A 25,996-nucleotide genomic window follows, 5' to 3' on the forward strand; every position below is an offset into this window, starting at 1 on the left:
GTTTTGTTTTAGCATAAACACATACCTGGTAATGTAAGGCAGATAAGACTGGCAATCAATAATGTTATACACATGAAAACAATCAACAAAAATATCTGAAAGACAAAATACAAAGGGAGACAATTAACAGAAAAACTAAAAGTTGCTTAACTGACTATTTACCTGCTAAAACTACCTGGGATATAGGATATCATCATCCTACACAGTATTCTGGGAGGCAAGGACTCCTGTTCCTTCTTTGAAAAGCATGTGTGTCATACTTCCAGGGTTAACTGCTCCAGTACACCCCTTTAATCACTCCTACCAAACTCAGAAGTCCCACACAAGCTTGTTTTCAGCTCTGCAGGAATAAAGCTCTGCTCCATATTACTGAGCTAACAAATTCTGATATACCTGGCACTACAGTTTCAGCTAGTTTTAAAGCCACACTGAACTTTTCAGCCTCCTTCTGTGCTCACAGCTCCTAACCAGGAACTGAACTAAAAGTTCATTCCCAGAGACACAACGGACCTTGCTTAACCTGGAATTTTAGCTACCACCAGACCAACTGAGATGACCTGTAGATTAGTCTAGATAGGCAAATTAATTGCATGTAAAAATTCATACTAAATCAAAAAGTCAGGACAAGTACATTGACTTTTTTATTAATTTCTAAAATACATGCACTATAATACCAGTTTCTAAAGCTAACAAAACAATCTCATCAAATATTACCACAGAGGAAGAAAGGCCACTGGCCAAGTAGTTGAGATGCCAGTTTTACAATTCCTTGGAATTAAGAGGTCCTTTTGGTTAGATATTTGCCTCAAAAAAACAAAAAAAAACCCACTCTGCTCCTTATCTCTATTTAAAAAAAAATCACTAACACAAAACTGAGCGTTCGTATCTCATCAGAAATCACAATGTGTCTGAGCTCTATAATAATGGATGCAAAAGAACATAAGGGGCTGATTATAGGTTTCAAATTGAAAATTTTAGATTGAAGTCAACTACATAAATATAAACTAAAAAAGACATTTGCTAACAAAGTCCAAGGTATAGGCAGTCCCCTGGTTACGTACAAGATAGGGACTGTAGGTTTGTTCTTAAGTTGAATCTGTATGTAAGTCGGAACTGGCGTCAGCCGCTGCTGGAACTGATCAGTTTCAACCGCGGCTGAATCTGGACGCCAGTTCTGACTTACATACAGATTCAACTTAAGAAACCCAGGCATCCCCAAGTCAGCTGCTGCTGAAACTGATCAGCGGCTGATTCCAGGAAGCCTGGGGCAGAGCAACTCTGCCTCGGGCTTCCTGTAGTCAGCTGCTGGTCAGTTTCAGCAGCGGCTGACTTGGGGACACCTGGGGCAGAGCAACTGGGGTGCTGCTGGGTTGCTCCAGTAGCGCGACTCCTCAGCGCTACTGGAGCAACCCAGCAGCACCCCAGCTGCTCTGCCCCAGGTGTCCTGATTCAGCCGCTGCTGAAACTGACCAGCAGCGGCAGAATCAGGACGCCTGGGGCAGAGCAGTTGGGGTGCTGCCGGGTTGGACCAGAGCGGCACTGCGGGACCAACCCGGCAGCCCCCAGCTGCTCTACCCCAGGGGTAGGCAAGAAAAGCCTGGTCTGCTGGGGGGGGGGGAGGGGCACTAGCTGCACCACCCCTTCCCCCCCCCCAGCAGACCAGGGAGACGGGGGTGGCGGACCGCCCAAGACCTCCACGGCTTTGCTCCGGCTCCCTGGTCTGCTGACCTGGGAGACGCGGAGCAAAGCCGCAGAGCATGCGGGCAGTGGGACAGTCCAGGCGCGCTGCGGCTGTCCCACTGCTGGCGTTCTCCGAGGCTTTGCTCCCAGGCTTTGCTCCCCGTCTCCCTGCAGACCAGGGAGACGGGAAGCAGCTTTTCTCATCCCGGAGGACGGGGGCGGCGGACCGCGGCGCATCTGGGCGTCCCGGGGCGAGAAAAGCCCCGTTCGTAACTGCGGATCCGTCGGATCAGCATAACTCGGGGACTGCCTGTACTAAATAAAATGGAGGACAGTAATTAGTTAGCTTCCAAAAATAATTCTATCATCCACTCTTCCTTAAATATACTCTATCTGTTTTTCCCTCTGCTTATATTAATGTAGTTCTTCAGAATCCTAGTGATGGACCACAACCAAGGTTCCCTTCAACTGTGCAACTAGCTAATAAGCCCTATGCAGGGGCTCAGGTTTGCTGTACACAGAACTGCAGCAGACAGGGGAAAGGCCCCCTTCTTATCCTATGGACCCAGCAGGGAGCTGCCATAAGGGGGGGGAGGGGGGAGAGAGATGGATGCTGCTCCGATCCCAGCAGCAGGGCCAGATTAAGAAAGGGGCTTTAGGAGTTACAAGCGAGGGCCCCCATTTGAGTGGGCACCCTTATCTCAGGGTCCTGAGCTGTATCCCATAAAGCCCCAGTGTTCTGGGGCATCCCTTCATTAGGGTGGAAGGCAAGAGGGAAGTGGCAACACACACTGCCATTCCTTCCCCTTAGCTGGAGCTGTATCACTGCAAGTGCTGGGAAGCTCTGTCCCCACGTCTCCCATTAGCTGGGAATTGCAGCCAATGAGAGCTGTGGAGGGACGAGCCTAGTAGGTGATTGCAGGGCAGTATTGACATCTGTTCACCACCACCACAACCAAATGGGAGCTGCCCGAGATAAGTTCCCTGGCACCCAAATCCCATCCCAGTCCCCTCCATCACTTTAGTTCTCTCCTAGACCACACACTTGAACCCTGAACCTCCTCCTGCACCCTAACTCTTGCCCAGACTTCGATACCACATTCCAAACACCTTTGGCCCCAGCCTGGAGCTCCCTCCTGCACTTAAAACACCTCATATCTATCCTCACCCCCACTTCAAAGCTTGCAGCCCCAGCCAGAGCTTCTCATCCCCACAACCCCAAGCACCCTCCCATACTCCAAACCCCCTTGTCTCACCTCTGCCACAGGTCATCTGTGTGCAGAATGAATTTTGTTATGTGCACCAATATGGAGATGTGTACCACATCATCTCCATATTGATGCACGTAAAATTTATTCTCACACAGACATAAAAAATTAGGGAGAACACTGACCAGGACCCCACTGTAATCTATATTTGTACATCACCTAGCAAATAGATGGTCCTCTTTTTAAAGTGTTATATCTACCTACCCTGAGTGGGAATTTTAAAGGCCTATGGTAAGGCTGGAAACCCACAGGTCCTCCTTGCTGAAGTATGGCTTGATGGGCTGCATGAAGACCTTCTCCCACAACTGGAATGGCATTGTTATTGCGAGCATGCTGGTTATTAGGTTGCTGGTTTGCATTGTTCTCATTTTCTTCCTGGTCTCCAAGTAGGTAAGAATGGAGGTCCCTGTGACAAAAAGCATTAAATGATTATGTAACTTCCTCGGGATTTGTAACATGAACCAACACCTAGAGAAAGCACACCACACAACTATATTTATTAGCGTTTGTTTGATAAACAAGGTAAGAGGACTGATCACTGGAATGAAACAAAACATAAAACCAGCTTTTGGCAGGTTTCATTCTTTTTTCTGTAAGGGTATGTCTACACAACAGTGTTATTTTGAATTAACTCATTTAGAATTAGTTAATTCAAAATAATGCATCTAGACCAAAAAACTAATTCGATATAGCGTTTTTCTAACTCAAAATAGCACACCAGTCCCTTCCACCAGGGGCTCGTGCCCCATTCCTCCCTCTTGTCCTTCCACTTATCCTTCCCTAGCCCCCCCTTCCTGATGTCAAATAAAAAACACGTATTTTCAAAAATAGAAACTGGATTTATTTAACACAACTGGGGAGGGGGAATGAAACTCTGGGGAGACAGGGGAAAGGAGGTGGGAGAGGGCAGAAAAGAGGGTGGGAGAGGGGAGGGGGAAAACTGGGAGGAGGGAGCTGGAAGGGGGAAGCAAGGGGAAGAAGGGGGAGGGGAAGCTCAGGGCTCAGGGTCTCGCCAGGCCAACCACCTCCCAGTATGGCGGGGAAGGGGACCTCGGCATCCCCAGGAGGATGGGGAGGAGGGTGTGGACATTGGGGAGGAGGGTGCGGAGGCTGAGGAGAAAGTAGTGGGGGGGGGGGGGGCGCGGGAGTGGGAGGAGGAACAGTAGTTGGCAGGAGGCACCAGGCGCAGGACCAGCATGAGGCACCATGCTCTGCAGCAGAACTTGCAGGTTTGAGTTCAGCGCTTGGTCCTGAGCAAGCTGCTCCTGGCGCAGCTGCAGGTCCTCCAGCATTCAGGCCTGGACGGTGCAGTGCAGGGCTCACAGGGCCCCCAGGTGCTGGTCCCAGTACTCCTGATGCATGGTGGTGGTCCGGGGCAGGCCGCAGGTGTGGGAGCATGTCCCGAGCGGGGTTGTGCGCCCTGCACGAGCAGCTGGTGTAGCTGAAGAGAAAGAAGAGAAGTGGTCAGTTCTCCCTAGGAACACAGTGGATGACGCCCCCCCGCGACGGGAGGGCAACCATGCCCTGCACCATCAGAGCCGATGTGCTTGCACAAAGGCCATGCTCAGGATGTCTGGCTCTTCCCGGGACTGGAAGCTGCCCCAAGACTGCACCCATGCCCCTGTGCCGTTTATAGTGTGGCCGGGGCAGGGGGAGAGATCGCCTGTGTCTATGTAGAGGGGGTGTGTGAAGGGAGAGCATCCAGCTGAGTCCCATCCCGGGGTTGGGAGTGTGTCAGGTCTCTTCACACATGCGTGTGCCTATTGGGCCACGGCCTCTGGGTGTCACGCAGCTGGAGCCACCTGCCCAAGGCTGGCATGGCAAGTGCTCACATGAGCACAGGTGGCTGTGATATCCGTGGGAGGCATGCCCCATGCGCGCGGTCCTTGGTCTCCCTCGCCGCTTCCCCCCTGGGTAGGGAACAGTGCTGGCACTTACCCGGTATGGCCTCCCTGGACGACCCTGCCGATTCCGGTGCTGGAACAGCTGGCAGTGGCCCCTCTGGTGTACCTGGGTCAGGGCCCTCCGGTCCCAGCTCGCTGCCTCCTGGGCTGGTGCGGACCACCCCGCCTCTCAGGAGTCGATTGAGGGCGGGGAAGTAGGGGCAGGTGGCAGCCCCTGCTGCGGCACCACCCCTGGTGGCCCTAGTGTACGCCTGCCGCAGCTCTTTAACCTTCAGGTGCACCTGCTCCTAAGTGCGCCTGTGGCCTTTCCTGGCCATGGTGGCAGCCACGCGGCTGCAGATCATGGACGTTGGGGGACTACCCCCAAACCTCAATGAGGTGCATGGCCTCCGCACTAGTCCAGGAGGGCACGCGCTGTCTACAGCCCCTGGGTGCTGGGAGACTGGGCAGGAGAAAGCTGGCTGCCACCCTCTGGCCACTGGCTGAGGGTCTGCGGCTGCTGGCAGGCCTGGCTCTTGCATGTGCCCAGTGGCCAGAGTCTGCCCCTTTGAGGGCCCCAGGGCTGGGGGTGAGGAGAGGAGTTTTCCTGGTTTGGCCCAGAGTGGACACCAGGAAGAACTGGAAAGGGCTGGAGGCCCCCTAATTCGAACTAAGCGTCTACACAGCAATTAGCTATTTTGAATTAGGTGTTATTCCTCGTAGAATGAGGTTTACCTAATTCGAAATAAGGGCTCCGCTATTTCGAATTAATTTTTAAATAGCAGTTTGTATGTGTAGACAGCTATTACAGTAAATTCGAAATAACATCTGTTATTTCGAATTAACTCTATAGTGTAGACATACCCTAAGTGTTTTACCCAGTTTTTAAATACAAGTTAGAATGTACAAAGCTTGGAAGAAAAACAATTACCAAAGTGGGTGCAGGTAAAAAAAGTGGCAGCACAGCTACAATCTGAACTCAATGAGTCATTGATCTGTTTAAAAATAATATTGGTTACAAAATGTCATGAACCAAAAGCTGAAAAGATTACCGCAACAAGGAAGAAAGTGTCTCACTCTATACCCCACACAAGGCTCCATAAGAATAATTCATTCCAGGAAAAAAACCTCCAACCTGAAATATTACATGCATGCCCCATAATGAGCAGTACAAGCTTTGAGAAGTGCAAGGACACGTTAAGTCAAAACATGAAACAGTAAAAAACTACTAAAAAAGAATAGTCCCTTACACTACAAAAGGACAGTGTCTTACCCTACAGTAACTGTGGTTCTTTGAGATATTTCAATCGGTGTAGATCCTACTGTTAGGTATATGCATCATGTGCACAAGCTTGAAATCCAACAAGCATGCACCCTGAGCCTCCTCGAACTCCTGTGTGAAAGCATAAAAAGGTGGAGTAGTAGCAATCCCCCTCCGTTTCAAAGTCCACAAGTGACCTAACGCAAGTCTAACGTCAGTACCGATCAAATCAGTTGAAACTATAGTAAAGAATAGAATTGTCAGACACAAAGATGCACATAATTTGTTGGGGAAAAGCAACATGGTTTCTGTAAAGGGAAATCATGCCTCAATCTACTGGAGCTCTTTGAGGGGCCAACAAGCATGTGGACAAGGGGAATCCAGTGGATATAATGTACCTAGATTTCCAGAAAACTTTTGACAAGGTCCCTCACCAAAGGCTCTCAAGTAAATTAAGTTGTCATGGGATAAGAGGGAAGGTCCTCTCATGGACTGAGAACTGGTTAAAAGACAAGTAACAAAAGGTAGGAATCAATAGTTAGTTTTCAGAATGGAGAGGGGTAACTAGTTGTGTCCCCCGAGGGTCCATACTGGGACAAATCCTATTCAACATATTTATAAATGACCTGGAGTAAGGGGTAAACAGTGCGGTGGCAAAATTTGCAGATGATACTGAACTGCTCAAGATAGTTAAGAACAAAGCAGACTGAAGAGCTTCAAAAAGATCTCACAAAACTAGTTGATTGGGCAACAAAATGGCAAATGAATTTTAATGTTGATAAATGCAAAGTAAATGCATATTGGAAAAAATAAACCCAACTACATATACAAAATGATCGGGACTAATTTAGCAATAACCACTCAAGAGAGATCTTGGAGTCGTTGTGGATAGTTCCCTGAAAACATCCACTCAATGTGCCGTGGCAGTAAAAAAAAGCAAAAAGACTGTTAGGAATCATTACAAAAGGGATAGAGAATAAAACAGAGAATATCTTATTGCAGCTATATAAATCTATGGTGTGCTCACATCTTGAATACTGCATAGAGATGTGGTCATCTCATCTGAAAAAAGATGTATTGGCATTGGAAAAGGTTCAGAAAAGGGCAAAAAAAATGATATGGGGTTCCATATGAAGAGAGATTAAAAAGACAGGGACTTTTCAACTTAGAAAAGGGGACACTGAAGAGGGATATGATAGAGGTCTATAAAGTCATGACACCTATGGAGAAAGTGAATAAAGAAAAGATATTTACTTGTTCCCACAACATAAGAACTAAGGGTCACAAATTGAAATTAATAGACAGCAGCTTTAAAAGAAATGAAAAAGTTTTTCTTCACACAGTGCAGTCAACTTGTGGAACTCCTTGCCAGAGGATGCTGTGAAGACCAGGACTTTAACAGGGTTCAAAAAAGAACTAGAAAAATTAATGGAGGTTAGGTCCATGAATACTTATTAGCCAGGATGGGTAGGAATAGTGCCCTTAGCCTCTGTTTGTCAGAGGCTGGAAATGGATGACCAGAGAGGGATCACTTGATGAGGACCTGTTCTGTTCACTCCCTTTGGGGAATCTGGCATTGGCCACTGTCAGAAGACAAGATACTGGACCTTTGATCTGAGCCAGTATGGCTGTTTTATGGTCTTATGACTGTTGAGGACTTGGGAAAGTGGGGATGAAATGGGATCCACACTGATGATAACATTTTAAAGAACCACAATTACTGGAGAGTTAGTAACCATTCTTTCTTTGAGTGTTAATCACTGTATATGACTGGCAAGCAATATTGACTCAGGAACGTGGGAATGAGTTGCATCAGCTACATCTTCACAATGAAATAGCTTAGCTCCTGAAGCAGCCTACCATGGTAACAAATAGAACAAAATTCTCTATCATCCCCACAGTTATGAACATAATATCATGAAGGTCTAAGTTTGTGCAGAAGTGGCGTTTATTTTCCCCTCACATGGAGGTTGTCTTGGGAAGAACACCGGTAGGTCTAAAAAAAAATGGAACTTAGAAATCATCGAGAATAAATTTAGTGTAAGGTTTCAAGTATCACTGTGTCTTTATGGGACCAAAAGGTATTCAACCATGCGCATCTGAAGTTCGTTCACTCTCTTAGGTGATGTGATCATTACCAAACCCACCGTTCTAAGGGCTTGTCTTTACTTACCCCAAGACTGATGCTCCGGAGAGCGATCTCCGGGGGCTCGATTTAGCAGGTCTAAGGACATGCTAAATCGACCACTGATGACACCCCTCTCGACTCTGGTACTCTACCAGGTTGCAAAGAATAAGGGAAGCTGATGAGAGTTTCTCCCATTGACCTCACTCTATACCCCACTCTCGAGGCTCCATAAGAGCCACTTCACCCTTTATGCCCTCACACATGAGCATGAGGTGGCACAGGGCAGGTGCATGGTGCTAATGAACATTGTAATTCAAAAATTTCCAAGCTTGTACTCTCAGGGCATGTGACGTCGGATCTACAATGGTACATACCTGAACAAATTTTTTATCTTAATAACTTGGCTGGTATTGTAAATATGATTTGCACTTAATGTGTACAGTTTTCAGACTTGACTTAACCTAAAATAATATTGTATAAGAAGCTCCCATTTGTATTATATATTAACATAATTTAGGATATAAAGAAATTATGCTTAAAAAGGATAAGTATATGAAGAGAATAACAGTTGAACTTTCAACTTTAGCCCTGCATTGCCGGATTCTGAAGAGTTTCGTGTCTTCACCTTAACATTACATGAAATGCTAAGTTTCAGGGGTGGATTTAGTTGCCTTTTTTGCAGGGATTAAACAGTACCAGAAATGTCAATGCTCATTTTGCCCATATTTTCCAAAGATTCCATAGAAAAAGAAAACAACACAAATTTCATTCTGAAGAGATGAACATTATGTTTGTTTTGTTTTTCATTAACAGGTACAACATAAATAGCTATTCACACTTGGCCATTTCATATTTTACCAAATATAAGTTATTTTAGTGTAACAAATACGATTAATTGCAAAGGAATATTCTAAAGTTGCAGAACAAGTTCAAGGATTCACTATTCAATAGTTTGTTCTATACAAATTTTCATGCATCTCATTTATGTATCGAGTAATTCATAATGCTCCAGTTATAGTATCTAGCCAAGAACACATTTCTTCCGCATTAAAAAGTCTAAACTCACACAAGCCACATAACTAATATTGGTTGTTTACACTTACAGTAAATATCCAGCTGTAACAGTCCATGCTCGTACAAGACCTTTCAACCACTGTCTCGTGTGCCCTTGTTCAAGCAAAGCTGGCAGCACCACCTGAAGCAAAAGGAGCTCCAGAGAAAGTTCACTCACTGGAGCATCACTAGAAACAAAGGGAAAGAGCCAAAAGGCAAACACATAAGAACTGATCTAACATTTTATGAATTTCCTACAAACATTTTAACAATCCAAGACCATTATAAACAAAAACATCTCTAAACAGTAAGAGAGTAAAGGCTAAATAGGATTCCAAGACAGGCAAGTCATTCTTTTCTGAACACTGGGGAAGAATTTAGTAGTGTTTAGGAATTTTAATGCCAACAGACAGTTTTATGAAAAGTCCTTAGGAAAGATATCTTCAGTTATCAGAAAGGGTAAAGTTTAGATTTTTATTTGTTCCTCTGTTAAGTTCCCTTTGCTAATAAGAGTAGTATCACTGGTATGCCAATATTATTATTTTACTTTACAGAGGAAAAATTTTGCTTCACCATTTACAATAAAGATCCAACCATCTCTCATTCCTGAAGTATTCCTAACAGTGTAAAATCAAACAAATAACCCCACAGAATGACAATCTGTAGGGCAAGAGTATTAATTTGTTCAACTTCTGAATCACTAGGGGAAAAAAATCAATGTATAAAAAAACCTTTTTATCTGTTAAAAACATGCTTTTGTACTCAGTATACGTTGGCATTTAACTTTCCTAAAAGAAATTAATGTGATGTTATTCATTTTCAACAAACATACCAAATGCAATGTCAACATAATGATGAAAGTGATACAATTATGCCATGTCTACACTAGCACTTTGTAGCCAGACAGACCCCCCTCCCCCCACATCCATCTTATTTGCCTCTCTGAGGTTCCTGAAGCATACAGGGCAGAGAAGGAGCAATAAAATCAGCATAGTGTATGCTGGCTCATCTGATCATGAGAAGCTGAAAATATAGATGTGAGGAGAGAGCGATTAAGGCAATAAGCTGGCCTCGAGGCTGCGAGAACTGCCCCGGCTGGCACCCATGTTGATATGATCACACACAGTCCCTGGGAGAGGAATCTCCCACTGAGAAAAGAATCTCCAGTACTTCTAATTTAGTGTTCTCTTACAAGTGTAAATTAAGTTCACAACTTCCTTGTAAGAACTGGTCTCACAAAAGACAGACCAGCACCATTTGGCATAACAGATAAAGAGAAATACGTGACCCCATGGGTATAAAGATGGTTCCAGCAGCACACTCACTTTGAGTGTCAATCTACCATTTACCTGCTGGTCGGGTTAGGTGTTTTGACCTCCTGAGGTTCCACGGGGACGCCCACCTCATATTTTTGTCTTTCCTAGGAATTGAGGGACCGGCCCTGGCCTGACATGCTGGAGTCAAGAGGCACAGAAGGGGGTAAAAATTGTACCTGGATGTGGTCCTCTGTCTTAAGTGTACACATAAACTTAGAGCTCTTTAAAGATTAAGCTGGTACTTGGTACTATTATTTCTATTTTTCTATCTTTATCTTCTTTGTAACCATTTTTAAGATCTATATTTGCTAGCAGTTAAGAAAGAGCGCAATAGTCATTGTAACCATATGATTTATAAGCTTCTTTAATAAACCTGTAACTGTTTAAGTTTTAACCTGACTCCTTCAGTCGCTGTAACAGAACCAAGCACAATTTAAAAGAACTTCAGCTGGTCATATGGGACAGGTATAGGAACACACCCTATCCTGACTGTTGGCTGACACACTTACGTTGGGAAAACTTATCGCTTTGGGGGAGTGACCTTCCCTGTCCTTGTGACAAGTTTTGCTGGCCCATGTACTCATATGCACAGTGCTAAATCGGCCACAGACGCTCTCTGGCCGACATAGCTATTGCCACTCACTGAGCTGGTTTATTTTGTCAATGAGCACAACTCAGCTACAATGATCACACTTCTAACTGAATAGTTGTATTGGTACAGCTGTGCTGCTATAAGACTGGAAGTGCAGAAATGGCCATAGAGAGGTACACAAGATTTTGTCTAATCACACAGAGACCAAAACATCTTTCAGAATGAAAATAATAATATATAAAAAAACCAAACAACTTACCTGTAGAGCATGACATTATATGGAAGAAAAGTAGGCAACAGATACTTAATAATACGTATAGGAAGCCAAAGCATGAGCAGGACAATTGACCCAAAGACGATCTGCAACAAGAAAATTACAATGCATATTGTATCTAAAAGATTCACATGAGTTCTTATTTTTGTATGGATGGGCCAATGAAAATGGCTTACATCTGCAAAGATTTGGAATGAAAAATTGTATGAACAAAGGTCCATGATTTAATTAATACTTGTTCCTCTCAACTTTTGGTAGTCTATATTCAATAAAGTCTATGTTCAATACATTTATAAACTAGATGAGAAAGTTGTTTAATCTCTGAATATATAGTCTGTGACTGATCATCTTGCCTGTGGCCCATGGTTTCTCTGAGTCTGATGAAGGTTCTGAAGTAATTTCAACTCACACCTTCAGAGAATGATCATTAGCCAAGAGTTTAATTTCTTGATTCACAAGGCAAAAATCAATTCCATTACATTCTGATAACCCATGTATTTGAAAGCTATAAAAGAACTACATGTTGGACTAAATTTGGGTCATTTGATTTGGCACATACACTCCTGCTGCAGCCAAAGCAGTGTGGCTGAAAGATGATAAAGGCTACCACATCCGGTTTTCTAGAGTTCTGAGCAGGACTGATCCAGCACTCCTCTCCTCTGCTTAAGTGAGTAGGTGATGACAGGTAGAGGGTCTTACCGTCAGAGTGCATGCTGAGCCTCACTGGGGTGATGCAACAAGATACAGAGCATGTTGATGTGTAAACAGTATATCAACATCACAGTATCCCATACAACAGTCTGTTTCCAAGGTATGCAGTCTTCAGGGCCTGTATCTGCAAAATCTGTGCCAAAGCAGGCTGAGATTTTTGCCTTAAAGGCCTCCCAGACAGACATCAGGGTGAATATTAAGTAATGGGAGAAGCAAGAGACTCTAGGTATTTCCCCAGGGATTCAACTGCCTGTAGCTACATATGCTAGTAGGTACCACTGTGCAGGCCATCACAGTCCACCTCAAGACAGACCAGAAACATGAATCAGATCCATCTCTAGTGATCTGGTTGAACTGGGACACAGAATGTTTGCAATAAATGGCTTAATCATCACTGTGCCCTCAAGAGATTTCCTCCACTGTACAGAGTAACTGTTGGCTAATAATATAAGCAGTCATTGTGGTTTTAGCACAAAAAAAGATTTGTAATTGTCCATGTTGGACTAAAAAATTTTACAACTTTAAATTGAAAAATTTGCACCCACATTTCAGACAACAAGAAATAGGGAATTTGTTATAATTAACACCTCTGAAGAAGTAAACTTCAGTTTGAATAAACACATCAAAAAAGAAAGTTAAACATACTAATAATATTCAAAACACCAGACATGCTAGTACTGTATTTGCAACAAGAAATTAATATGAAATATTCAAGGACAAGTCTGAAAAAAGTCCTTACCACTGATAAAATAAACCTCCTGAGATGTCTATAAATGGGCAAGTGAATCATTTCCTGAACTGGATTAAAATCTGGATCATTCAAATTCCTCAGAAACCACAGAACACCAGGTCTCAGTACCTGAAACATGTATTTACATTTGAGTTTAAAAAAAAAGTGCAAACAATTAACATATTAGCTAATTAGAATTAGATTTTTGTTGGAAAAAAGGTGTTAGAAGCAACTAGGCTGCAAGATATTAATAAGAACTTTTCAATGTAAGAGTCAACAGTGAGAGATACAGAAGTTAGACACTGCAGAGCATTACCACTACACAGTGGAAACATTTTTAACTAAAAATCTTTACTTTCAAATATACGTAAGTTTACAGATACTAAGTAGCATTTAAACAAATGCAGCATCCGTATTTTAAGAAATCTTGTGCATGCAATCATCTAGCATTCTTTTAAAGTTCCCACATTCATTTGTAGCCAACTGTTCAATTTAAGGAAGAAAAATTCTGAAGTCTAATAAAGGCTGGAACTCTCAATCCCAGACTTCCCTCATCCAGCAACACCTGTGGTCCAGCATCCATGAATACTCTGGGGTTGAAGCCATCACAGGGAAAAACGAAGGGTCCCTACAGTTAGTAACTTTTCCCTCAAGGGTGCCACAAATAGCTCATTTACAGTGTTCAAGCTGTGGAGCCCTGTGTCAGGGTACCAGGAGTGTCATCCTGTGGTTTGTGGAAGAGCCCCGGCTGGTGGCAGTGCTGGGAGTACAGCCCCATAGTCACAGGCCTCTGTTGCTGCTCCCTTCTGTCCCCCAGACACCCACCCATCTCTACTCCATCAATGTCAGCCACTGGTTCAGCAAGTTACCGGTTCGGGACCAGTCAGGTCCCAAGGTTGTTAGGCCAGGGAGAGTTCAACCTATATGTATTAAAAGCACCCTAACAGAGAGACAGACAGATTGGAAGAGCTAATTAATTCTTCTATACATAAAGCTGTTCAAAAACATTTTATAATCCCCTTGTCTGATAAGAACTTACCTCTCTCAGTAAGAGAATGAAAGATGCGAAGTAAAAGACATAAACCATTCCCACTAACCAGTGCAAAAACATTGTGGTACCAGGGGCAGACTGAAAGCTCAACTCTCTGTCTTTCAAAGTAGCATCAAACATTTCCTATACAAAAAAAAAAAGCAGTAAATACAATCATCAATGTTTATCAAATACTTTTTATTGGTTACTCATTTAATTTATCCCACTTCGTATCTTGTAAATAGGGTTAAATTGGATCACATATTATATTTAAATCTCAACTTGTTCCAAAACTATAAATATTAAGAAAAACAAAAACATCTACATAAACTGCAAGTCCCTTCTGCCTCTGAAAACTACTGTGGTCTTACAACACACTATAATACTGAGGCTGGAGATGGCAAATAGTGACATTAAACTATATGGAACAGAGAAATATAATGGGAGGAAAGCTGAAATAAGAAAAACATTAACATTTAATATGCAACACTGAAACATTATGAGCTCATACTAAACTGTACTGTACATTCATTCTCATTAGAAATAGGGGTATATTATTAATGCTAAATAAGAGCAAAACTGGTTGCTTTTCTCCCATATAAAGCATTTAACAGTAATTGCCTATATTAGCTTTTGGGGAAGTAACATTTTAAAAGTTATAATTTCCCCTTCTTTTCCCCTGCACACACCTAGATTAGGGGTTCTCAATCTTTTACTTTGAGGTTCCCCGAATATATTATAAAAATTCCACTGTCCACTTGTGCCACAACTGATTTTCAGCATCTCTGGTAGATTAAAAGTCACTACCATTAGGAGGTAGCATGCAGGGGAATTACCTAGGGCCCCATGACATGTAGATAAGTTGCTCAGGCTTCAACCTGAGTCCCGGGTGATGGGACTCAGGCTTTGGCTTTCTGCCTTGACCCTCAGCAAGTCTAATGACAGCCCTTCTGTGGTTTATTCTGTTAGACCCCTTGAAACCTGCTGACAGGTCCTTTAGAGGGCCTTGGACCACTGGTTAAGACCCACTGCCTTAGACTACAATAGTTTATATATAGCATTCAATACATAGAAGGAAAAATTCACGGTACTGCTAGAAGATGAATCATGTATGAATTTCCCCATAGCCAGCCAAATAAAGAAAACTCAGTCATGGATTTGCCAGTAAGACATTTAGCATAGCAGAGAAGTGACTTTTCTGTGTTTTGTAGCTAATTGTTTAAAAAAAATGTAATGATGGGTTTTCTTGCTTTGTTTTAAGCAGATTGTAGACTTTAACTACCTTAAGCACAGGAATATGGCCTTAGTATTGCACCGTGCCGTAGAACAAACTCTCTTTGACCTCTGAAACAATGCAAGTATAAAAACAGCAAAAAGATACATTTTCTGCAAGGACAGTTTACATCCATCTTTTTGTCTACAGGGCAAAAAATAATTTCCCCTCAGGAAAAAAGAAAAAGCAAGACTTTGACTACATTGCAATAATTTATTTTCTTACCAAAGAGCATATATCCAGCCACCAGCCACAAATAAGGGGAAACACACCAATTTCCACAACCACTAATAAGGAGACCTTTAAGGAAAAAGGAAAAAATTACTCAGCCACAATGACTAAATTTCTAATGAAATTATCATTGATTACCTTTTGGTTTCAGAAGAGTATAATTACCTTAACAACAATATAGCAGACTCCCAATAAGCGACGTGATCTCTGGAATTTTACAAGTGCTGCCAAACCCTACATACTCTGGTCAAGGAAATATACTAAATGAAATGTTGCAACAGGACCAGGAGAGTATAATACAATTCATATCAACAACTGTGCAATCTAGCTTTTACGCCAGGAAATTCTGGAAGAGTCAAGCAGTCACATGAATGTGTGAACACTATCTTTGAAGTCCTAAATCTTTCAAAAGTTACTCCTGGAGGATTCTGCACTCCCGTGGAGGCACATAATTCATATGGCCCATATTTTTCTGTCTCTTCCCCCCTCCTCATGCAGATAAATGGGGGGGAAAACCCACTTTTCAGGGGGCATAAGCTTCCTCTTGGGTAGCCCACGCAAAGCAACAACTTCAGAGGGAATGGAGAACAGTCTTGACATTCCCCAACACTTCAAGTGCAGAAAGTTGGGGTCCGCAAGAGACCTTAAAATACCCTGCAACTGAAAGGTTACCATTTAAAAAAAAACCTCCCCAAGGTCACAGATTCCCTGACCTTGGGCAGTACACTGCCAACACCCAAATGCAAAAACCCCTTGAGAGCCCAGGAAGACGCACTCAGAAATTTCATCTTGTGGTGTAACCACAAGCTCTTTAACTCTTCCTCAGGAGAGAGCTTGAAAAAACCTGTAATTTCTTAACAGCTGACCTTCAGTCTCAGACATATGCACACAGAACCTCCTGCTTTCTAGGACACAGGAATCAAATAATAGTCTTTTAAAGGTGAATTTATTAACAAAACAAAGATATATTTTTGGTAAAGCATACTTGGTTGCTATATGTTACAGACCAACTGAAAAAAAGAACAGATTAAGCACAGAAAACTGACTCCCTAGGATTCAATTTCAGTTACAGTAGACTGGGGAACATGGGCTCAGCACAGGGTTTAGCCAAACCCCAAAATAAAGAAAACAACCTGATAGTGTGCACCTAAACATTCCCCGTTCTACTCACATCTGTTGTTCCAAGGTTTAGTCTTTCCTTAGGCATGGATATCACTGAAAAATCCATGCCTTACTTCTGGGTCAGTCCATCTCCCCCAGCTCTTGTTCTGAACTCTCACAAAAGACTGAAGAAAGCAGAACCGGTTTCAATTCAAATTTCTCACACTTCACCCATTGGCTTGCCTGATTCCCGGCCAACACTTCCTGGATACCCATTGTCACTGGGTTTAACTCTTCACAGGCAATTTTAGTTAACTGAATGGCTGGAATGTTTAGAAAAGGGTAGTACCCCTCCCATCCATCACATGCCCCCCCCCCCCAAATCACAGACTGTGCTGGGCATGCTGGTCCACACCAGCTGTGATTTCTTCCTGGAAGTCTAGGAGAAAACAGTGCACATACTACATTCCCTACTGAATAAATGAAAAACTAAACAAGATCCCCCACATTCATGGAAAACAATGACTCAAATTAGAGAGAGAGTTTTAACCGGTTGAATCTCAGAAGCTTTCACAGGGGAGTGTCTCAGACACTTTGTTAGAAGCTCTTGAAATGGATCGCATGTCAAAATCAAAGTCCTGGAGAGCTAAGCTCCACCAAAGTAGCTTCTTGTTAATCTCTTTGACTGTGTGAAGCCACTTTAGTGCCAAATGGTCAGTCTGAAGATGAAAGTGCTGTCTCCAGATTTATGGGCATAGTCTCTCCAGAGTACATAAAATGGTACATTCCTTCTGAGAGAGACCAGTGGCTTTCCTTCTCAGAGTGTCTTACTGAGAAAGACAACAGGGTGGAACTGTTGATCTGGCCCTGTCTGCATCAAAACTGCTCCCACACCATGCTCTGACGCATCCATGGTTACAAGGAAAGATTTGTTGTAGTCTGGGGCCCTTAGTACAGGTCAGACATAAGGTCAGCCTTAAGCTGCGTAAAAGCTTCTTGACACTCTCCAGTCCATTTAACTGCATTTGGTTGTTTCTTCCTTGTCAGGTTTGTCAGTGGAGCGGTGATGACTGTAGTGTGGTACATATCACCTGTAATACCCTGCCAAACTTAGGAATGATTGGACCTGGTTTTTTTTTGTTCAGGAACAAGCCTATTTTTTTTATAGTATCTACTTTAGCCTTTAGAGAGTTGATAGTTCCTTGACCCACCAGGTATCCAAAGTAAGTCACTCCGTTTAAGCCTATTTGACACTTTCTAGACTTAACTGTCAGCTCTATCTCTTATGCACTGGAAAACAATTTGGAGGTAGTTGATGTGTTGTGCCATGAATCAAAGAATCTGGTCACATCATCCAGATAGGCTACTGCAAATTCAGCTAGTAGAATATTAACAAGTCTTTGGAAGGTTATGGGTGCATTGTGCAGCATGAAAGGGAGAACATTAAATTCATACAACCCTACATATGTAATGAAGGCTGACATTTCCTTGGCTGACTCATCCAGAGGTTCTTGCCCTTAGTTCAATCTAGGGTAGAGATGAACTGAGTGGGTCCCAGTTTCTCCAACAGCTCACCTGTGCATGTAACTGGATAGTTTTCTGGGCGAGTTACAGCATTTAGCTTACAGTAGTCCACATAAGAAAGAGTTACTCACCCTGTGCAGTAAAGGTGATTCTTCAAGATGTGTCCCACAGCCACCCTCTTGAACAGGTCTTGAAATTTCTTAGCGTCACTGTCTGGTGGTGGGGCTTCCATTGTGACTGCGTCATCTGGAGATGATGACAAATTATGCAAAGGCGACTTATCTTCCCCCTCGGAAAGGGAGTCTTGTATGTCGAAATGAGGGGGGGAGGCTGGTTCAGTAATGACAGCAGTAGAGGATGGGGAGGCCGGTGGTGTCCTACAAACAGTAGAAGGAGGGTGATGGTGGTTCTTTTCTGGATGTGGCTCCCAAGGTTGCCATTGGGTGGCATACAGCGGTGGTGAGTAGGCATACTGTTGTGCATACCATGGTGGTGGAGGAGGTTATGCGTACTGCACTGTGGTGGGTTGCCAGGATGGTGGCCTAGGTGTCGGACTGGAATGTTGGGAGGAAAATCTATTTCCGGTGCCTATTTCGCTTGGGGAACGAGACACCACAGAGAATTGTCGAGACGGTAAGGACTGAACAGAAGAGCCCAGTGAATGCGGTGCCTTAGGAGTATGACTCCGCACAGGTGAACGGTACCGACTGCAGCCCTCTCTTGGTGCTGAATGGTGGTGTCTAGATGGTGCCGAGGACGGCAACGGTGCGGAGGTCACTGTAGGTGTCGAAGGTGACGACAGCACGGCAATTGGCTCCGGTGCCAAACGTTCAGGTGGCGGAGCATCGGTGCAGGGTTTCTTCGGTGCAGGCATCGATGGCAGTTTAGGATGTTGATTCGGTGCTGTTCGGTCTGAACCCTGGCCAGTTGATATGGTCGGAGTCTCATGTGGCCCCGATGCCATAGGTTGTGGTGCCTCTGGCCTCTGCTTCAGCTCCGAGAGGGCTCTCTTATGAGTCGGCACCGACTTACGCAGCACCATGTCTGAGGTCCCCGGTCTCTCTCCGGTGCTGACCTGTGCGGCCGATGGTGCCGAGAGTAGCGAGGGAGTTGGGGAAAGGCCCGTTTGAGGCTGTATGGCTGGAGCAGGTAGAGGGACGCTTTTTATCCATACCCTTACTCTGTGCCTCTGGTTTAGGAGCCATGGGAGAGTCCTCAGAAGAAGGGTGAAGGGACTTCTCGTAAAGTAGCACCTAGAGCCTACTGGCTTGGTCACGGCACGCTCTCGTGGTGAGTTTAAGGAAGTGGCAGCACTTTTGCGTCTGGTGTGCCTCTCCTAAGCACTTTAGAGACGGGCATAACATCATGGCATGCCTCGCATCTCTTAAAGCCGGGTGAGCCGGGCATGAAGCGCCCAGGGGAAAGGCGGTGGGCCGCAACTGAATAAAAAAAAATAAAAAATTTTTTTCAACAGACTAGGTAAGGAGAAAAGGGCTAAAAAATGTGGATGCTGAGGAAACTAGGGAGTTAAACTAGGTATGTCTCTCTTTTTAAACAGAAATAAGGAAAACTCAGTGGCTCTGTCTGCTACTGAGGACGGTAGAAAAGGAACAGAGGAGCCACGCGGCGAAGGCGCCTTAGGATTCCAACAGCACTGGAAGGCACTCTGGCGCCTGCGCGGCGTGGCAGAAACTGCTGGAAAAGTCTCCGGTCACCGGCGCAGGGACACACCAGCACCCAGAGTGGAGCACCCACAGGGACCACTCGAAGAAGAAAAGCAGATTTCTCCATCTGGTTTGGGACCTATGACCATGGAGAGGCCTATGCACTCTCAGAGGAGCAGATTAAACCTGTGTCTAACATGTCCTTGATCTCCTTTTCTATAGCAGTTTTGGCTGAAGGAGCTATCCAATATAGTTGGGCTCTGATTGGCTGAGCTTCATTTGTGTTTAGAGCTGCATGCCTGTGCAGTTTGTCCTGGCTGAAAACATTGGTGCAAACTTTGATTTGCTGCTGCTCACGGCCGAAGCTCATGGAAAAGGTTTCCTCTTTGACGACACCCTGGCCTTTCCATTCATAGTACACTCCTTCAGGGCACTTAGCGTCATCTCTCTCCTGGGCTGTGAACGGAAGAATCTTGAGTTCTCAATAATGAAAGGCTTTAATGAATTAGCATAATATACCTTAGGTTTAAGGTTAGGGTCTAGTAATGCTATGAGGTAATTACTACTCCTGTGCACTCTGGGACTGCAAATGATCCATCCTACAATGCTTCCATCTTAATGGCTTGGAGCACTTCTAGACCATGACTTGATCACCTACTTTGAAGGTATGCTCTCTAGCATGTTTATCATACTAGGCCTTCTGTTCCTGCTGAGCATCCTGCAGGCTCTCTCAAGCCAGGCGAAAAGCATTTTGGACAGTGTTTTGCAGTTTGTCTGCGAAATCCAAAATGGTAGTCCCTGGAGAAGATGTGACTTTTACCCATCCAATCATGACTTCATTTCAGAAAGCACGTCTCTCAAGTGCAGCATTGAGTGCAATCCCTAAAACGGCTGCAAAATTCCTTCTGGATTATTATGGTGCATGGAGAGCAAAGGACATTCCTTTAGCATTTTAGAAGATAGTGAAGATGGTGAAAATATGTGTACCACATTGTTCCTTTTTTGACAGACGGCCAGAAATGGATTTGCCATTCAGGAAGAAAGCAACATATTCCATCTATGGCCTTATGAAATTTTTAGAGCCCTGCCTGGATACAAATGTATACTTGTGAATATCTGCATCTTCAGATATAAAATCAGTATTTGCAGAACCCTCCAGGGAACTGCAGTGGTAAAAGGAGCTGAACATGGGACTGCCACTGCCAAGAACCAGTGCATTATGCCAAAAATTCTTATAGCTATACCACCACCCTAGTCCTGCCAGTGTTCGTCCTTTCACCTATCTCTCTGTGTTTTATGTCTAGGAATGTGCGTGCTGGTTGGACATAAGAACGTAAGCAGGGACAGCTGCCCGTGAGCTTGGTGCCATCCCAGTAAGCAGGGCTGGGGTGGGGTGGAATAGCCATGCTGAAGGAGCTGTTGGCACACGACACCGGCTCTTGAGAGCAATCCCACATTATGCTCCTTTCGCTGCTGCAGTTCCCAGGAGAACCCTCCAGTTCCATAGACAGCGATTTATATCCACAGGCATGCATTTCAATTTGTATCCACAAAGTGTTCTAGAAATTGTATCCTGGTTTGGTTAAATGACAGTCAGCTGGGGAAGAAGATGACTCCACGTTAAACACTCTCTAATGTCATGCCCATAAACCAAACTACCATATGTGGAAAACTGGGATCACTGAAATCTCAAAACTGTTACTACTGAATATACATCCTGTTTTAAAATTTGGTCTGAATGAATGGATGAAGCTCTTATTTTATACAAATTTTGAACTCAAAATAGCCCTTTTTTTTCTTTCATCATACGAACAAAGTAAAAAAGAATGTCCTATTTCATTTCTAACCCTGATAACATGGTTAGAGATAATGATCCACAAACAGAATTTAAGACAGTCAGGCAACTAATTATGAAAGGATACATGACAAACAATTAGAGTTATTGCTAGAAGCACATAGCCAACTATTGTTGTGATTAGGCCTTCAAAGTGAGATGCTTGAACCTGGGGGGGGGGGGGGAGGGGGGAAAGTGAGAGAGAGAGAAAACACATTTTAAATATTTTCCATCCAATTTTAATTTAGTTTTTATTCCTCAAAAGTTTAATCCTCTTTCAATATTATTTAATCCACTTGGGCAGTTGGAATTTGGAACAACAAGGTTCCATGTATAAGACATGTTTAATCAATAAACTCTACTAATAATTTGGCATCTTCAACAAAATAAGTTTGCATCCACTAGAAAAATGACAATGGCAAAGCTGCCAGCCTTGCGAGAGAAGGACCCATATACACCTTACTCCTTTTTCCTGGCATTCACAAAGTCATTTATTAAAGCATTACTCTCCCTGCCCCACCCCTCCACTGCAATCATGGGACACAGCAATAAAATGTATGAGACTTAATAAAGAAGTTTGGTTGTGTAGGGGGTAAATGGCTAAAAACAAAAGAAAGGTCCCAGAAGAAATATACAAACAACTTCCCAAGCTACTCTGGTGTCCTAGAATAAAAGCCTTGGAGGTTCCTATATATAGAGAAATCTTAAATTGCACACATTTTAAGAATTTAAATAATCAAAATTATAAGAAAACCATACTTACATATTCCTCAAAACCCAAGCCAACAACAGAGAAGTGACCAATGTGGTAAGGACAAAAAGCTGGAAAACAAAGGTGAATGGAGAAAGTGATAAAAATTGCTCTAAAAATGCAATGTGAGATTTATGCTGAAATCTATTTTATGGCATGGTAATAGTTTGACTTTTTAACAAAGATGACAAAATAACTATCCATCCAATGTAATTTGAAAGTTTCATTTTAAAACATGACATTTCTCTAGCACTCAAGATAAATAAATCACATTACAAAACCACTTAAACCACTCCTGTACTCTACCCCCCTGCCTCAGCCCTCTCCCAGAGACAGCACCCCATATCCCATTCCACTGCCCAAGCCCCGAGCCACCTCCTGCACCCAAACTCCCTTCCCGAGCCCACATCCTGAACTTTCATCTCAACTCTCTTCCAGCCCAGTGAAAGCAAGTAAGGGTGAGGGAAAGCGAGCAACAGAGAGGGAGGATGGAATGAGTGGGTCAGGGCAGGACAAACGTGTTTGTATTGGTGTGATTAGATAGTTGACAACCCTCATTTCAGTCCCCCATTTCAGTTTAATTTTTCCAACTAAACTTAGGCATAACATCAAGCAGTGTGTATGATCACATCAGATTAGATCCTTTCAAACCAATAACGTTATCTAGGCATAAACTGATCTCCCCAATGTGACAGGTTATAAATTTAAAACAGCTTTGTAACTACATTTAAAACAGCTCTTTTTATTGGCTGCAAGTGCAGAATTAAAAAGAAAAAAAAAACTTATTGTGATAAAAGATATGAACCTAGCTAACTAGCTAGCTAGTTAGTATTAACAATGAGTAACAAATCTGGGACATGTCAAATAACTTTGAAAACCTACAATTTCCATTTGCAATGGGAAAGTTAATTTCTGCTCAGAGCAGTGAAAGATAAGAGTGAATGTCTGTGTCACAGATACAATCGATAAAAAGAGGAATTTAGAAAGACACCACAAAACAATACATAGCAAAATTCAAGGATAATTTCCCCTTGAATAATGTGCTCCATACAAAGTTAGTGAGTTAAACTGGAGGTTGTTTTGAAAGCTCAATCATAATTTTTTACTAAACCAGCAGCCAAAGGGGAGGCCTCTATTTAGGCATCGTTTTGTGTTTGCCATCTGGGGGCAAAACAAAAAAAAATGATTTACAAATGGCAAAGTATTTAAAGAGAACTATTGTGACAGAACATTTCTTATTTAAAGACTTTAAAAACAAAGAGGAAATAATCCAGAACATATCATTTGGTGCTTCCACAGTAGTAAGACTAGTGGAATTTTTATCCAAAGATGCCTTTCAGCAACTACAGAAAGATTTGAAAGACTATGGATGCTTTTCTCTGCAGTTCAATGAATCAGTCAACATGACCAATATAGCCCTGGTAACCGCTTTTGCTCGAATGACATTTAAAGGTGCAACAACTAAATAGGCTCTTCTGTTTTGCCCCTTAAAGGGAGATGAAGAGGTGAAGGTATTTATAATGAATGCAAGAAGTATGTGCTTGAGAAAAATCATTCCAGATGAAGAAACTTGTTACAACCACAATGGACGGTACACCTGACACGTAAGCTTTGTTGCATTTTGCAGAAGTGATCCAGATTTTCCTTCATTTGTGAATTACTGCTGTATAATTCATCAACAAACACTAGTGAGTGGTTATGGACTAATCACATCTAATAAAAATCTTTGTCAGAATTGTAAACTTGATTTGAGCAAGATTCCTCGAGCACTGCTTGTTTAAATCTTTGGCTGACAAATCAGATGCTGCTTATGGTGAACTACTCCTTTCTGCAGACATGAGGTGGTTACACAGGGAGGGAAGTCCTGCAAAGATTTCTGGATCTAAAGCCCAAATCATCATTTTTCTAAAATAAAGGAATGAAGCATGCAATGAGCTATCCGACGATGAATGGCTGCTAGATTCAGTGTTTCTTACTGACAACATCCAAACTGGAGGAGTTGAACTAAAAACTGCAGGGAAAGGACAGAGACTTATATCATCAGTGAAGGGAATGCATTCAAACTGAAACTGGGTCTCTAGTCAGCACTTCCTGAGTCTTGAGAAATTATTAGGAAAAAAAAAAAAGACTGAAGACAAAGAAAAATGGTTACACCAAGAAAAATGTTGTGCAGAGAGGACCAAATTAGCAGAGGAATTCAACACACAATTTCAAGAATTAAATGTGAAGAAGTCAATTATGTGTATCTCAAAATGTGTTCCTTTCAGCAAATATTGGTGTGTTGACTGTGACATTCCCTCAGTGAAATTGATATTGATCTCAGCTTTATATAACATTGTTATTGAGACATTTTCTTTGAGGTAAATCCTGGAACGCACGAATTCAGAAAGTGATCTTGTGCTCAAAAAGGTTAGAGACTATTGCTTTACCTCTATCTGGTTCACTGCATCAGATGAAGAGGATTAGCTGTTTCCTACCCATTACCATGACCAGTTGGAAGATGGTGATGGCATCATTAGTCCCTACTCCTGTCTGTGGCCAAAGAGCAGAAGCACATACCTAGCAGAGACTCTCCACTTGTCCAAATCCCTTCCACAGAATCAACAGCAGTAGATGATGGAAATGAGGATAAGGGAGAGGCATGGAGCTCTTCACTCCTCAGGATCTCTCAATGTAGCACAGTGAATCTAAGAGGCAAACGTGCAAAGCTGGGGAGCAAAAAACACTCCACTCTTCAAGATCTCTCCATATAAAGAAGGAGATCATTCAGAGAAGTCACTTCACTCTAGAAACTAGGGATGTTAGGTATTGTATAACTGTGTAGTCATATAACTGCATGAAATCTTAATGATTACCTGACTATTTGATAGTCCCTGGGGTGGGGCCGGCAGCCAGTGCACTCCTGGCCCCTCCTGGGAGCCCCCTGCCACTGTATGCTGCTGCCTCTGGTTTACAATCCAGCTTCTCATGAGGACTGGCTCCCACCTACCGCTTTGCATTACTGCCTCTGATACAGAAGCAGCAGTGTGGGGTTGCAAAAACCCCTGTCTGTGGGGAATGGGTCCAAGCTTGGACCCTCCCACAGACAGAGGCTACTCTGTGGGATGTGGAGCAGCCTCTGTCCCCCTCAATAGAGGCAGCAGAGTGGGAGAGAAGCAGTTAGCACCACGGAGCCAGTGTTGTGGGGGAAACCAGCTTTTAAGCCTGATGGGCTGGTGTTTGGAGACTGACGTATTTGTTCTCATTCACTTTAATTACAAAGCAGAATTCTCACTGATTATATGTAATTTAAGATAGTCAATCGAAACAACTGCAATATCCCTTAACTGTAGTTTAGGACCTAAATTTATTTTAAACTGTACTAAATGTGTATAATTGGGTCTAGCAGAACTTCATTCATAGATCCTAAAGGAATATCAGAAATTGTACTATATGATTATTCTAACCTGTAATTGCCATCAGGAATTTTTTCTAATTCTAGTATTAAATAGAAATGATTGAAAGTGTTAAGTTTTATGCAATGCTTTTTTTGTCTTAAAAAAAAAAAAAGGAGGGAGGGGTGTCGGTACTACAGGAGAAAAAGTTGTTGAGCTCTGACTGGAGGTGCTGGTACTGTATTTGGAGGTGCCAGTACTGCATACCAGGCAGTACCATCACAAAAAAAGCCCTGGTTTTATGTAAATAAAATATAC

The 25,996-nt window shown here is 43.1% G+C and overlaps 1 protein-coding gene across 1 annotated transcript in view; it reads right to left on the reverse strand.

Annotated features, from left to right (window-relative positions):
- The window catches only part of MARCHF6 (membrane associated ring-CH-type finger 6), a 100,138-nt gene that overhangs the window by 16,469 nt on the left and 57,673 nt on the right, over window positions 1-25,996 (reverse strand). The window contains exons 11-20 of the mRNA XM_075921472.1: window positions 22,317-22,375; window positions 21,642-21,722; window positions 15,596-15,664; window positions 15,425-15,499; window positions 13,936-14,070; window positions 12,906-13,025; window positions 11,441-11,541; window positions 9,324-9,461; window positions 3,153-3,354; window positions 26-95 (exon numbers count right to left, since the gene is read on the reverse strand). Of these exons, the coding sequence (XP_075777587.1) occupies window positions 26-95; window positions 3,153-3,354; window positions 9,324-9,461; window positions 11,441-11,541; window positions 12,906-13,025; window positions 13,936-14,070; window positions 15,425-15,499; window positions 15,596-15,664; window positions 21,642-21,722; window positions 22,317-22,375 (1,050 nt within the window). The remainder of the gene's footprint in view (window positions 1-25; window positions 96-3,152; window positions 3,355-9,323; window positions 9,462-11,440; window positions 11,542-12,905; window positions 13,026-13,935; window positions 14,071-15,424; window positions 15,500-15,595; window positions 15,665-21,641; window positions 21,723-22,316; window positions 22,376-25,996) is intronic.

The sequence above is a fragment of the Pelodiscus sinensis genome, chromosome 2 (assembly GCF_049634645.1).
Source record: "Pelodiscus sinensis isolate JC-2024 chromosome 2, ASM4963464v1, whole genome shotgun sequence".
NCBI lineage: Eukaryota > Metazoa > Chordata > Testudines > Trionychidae > Pelodiscus > Pelodiscus sinensis.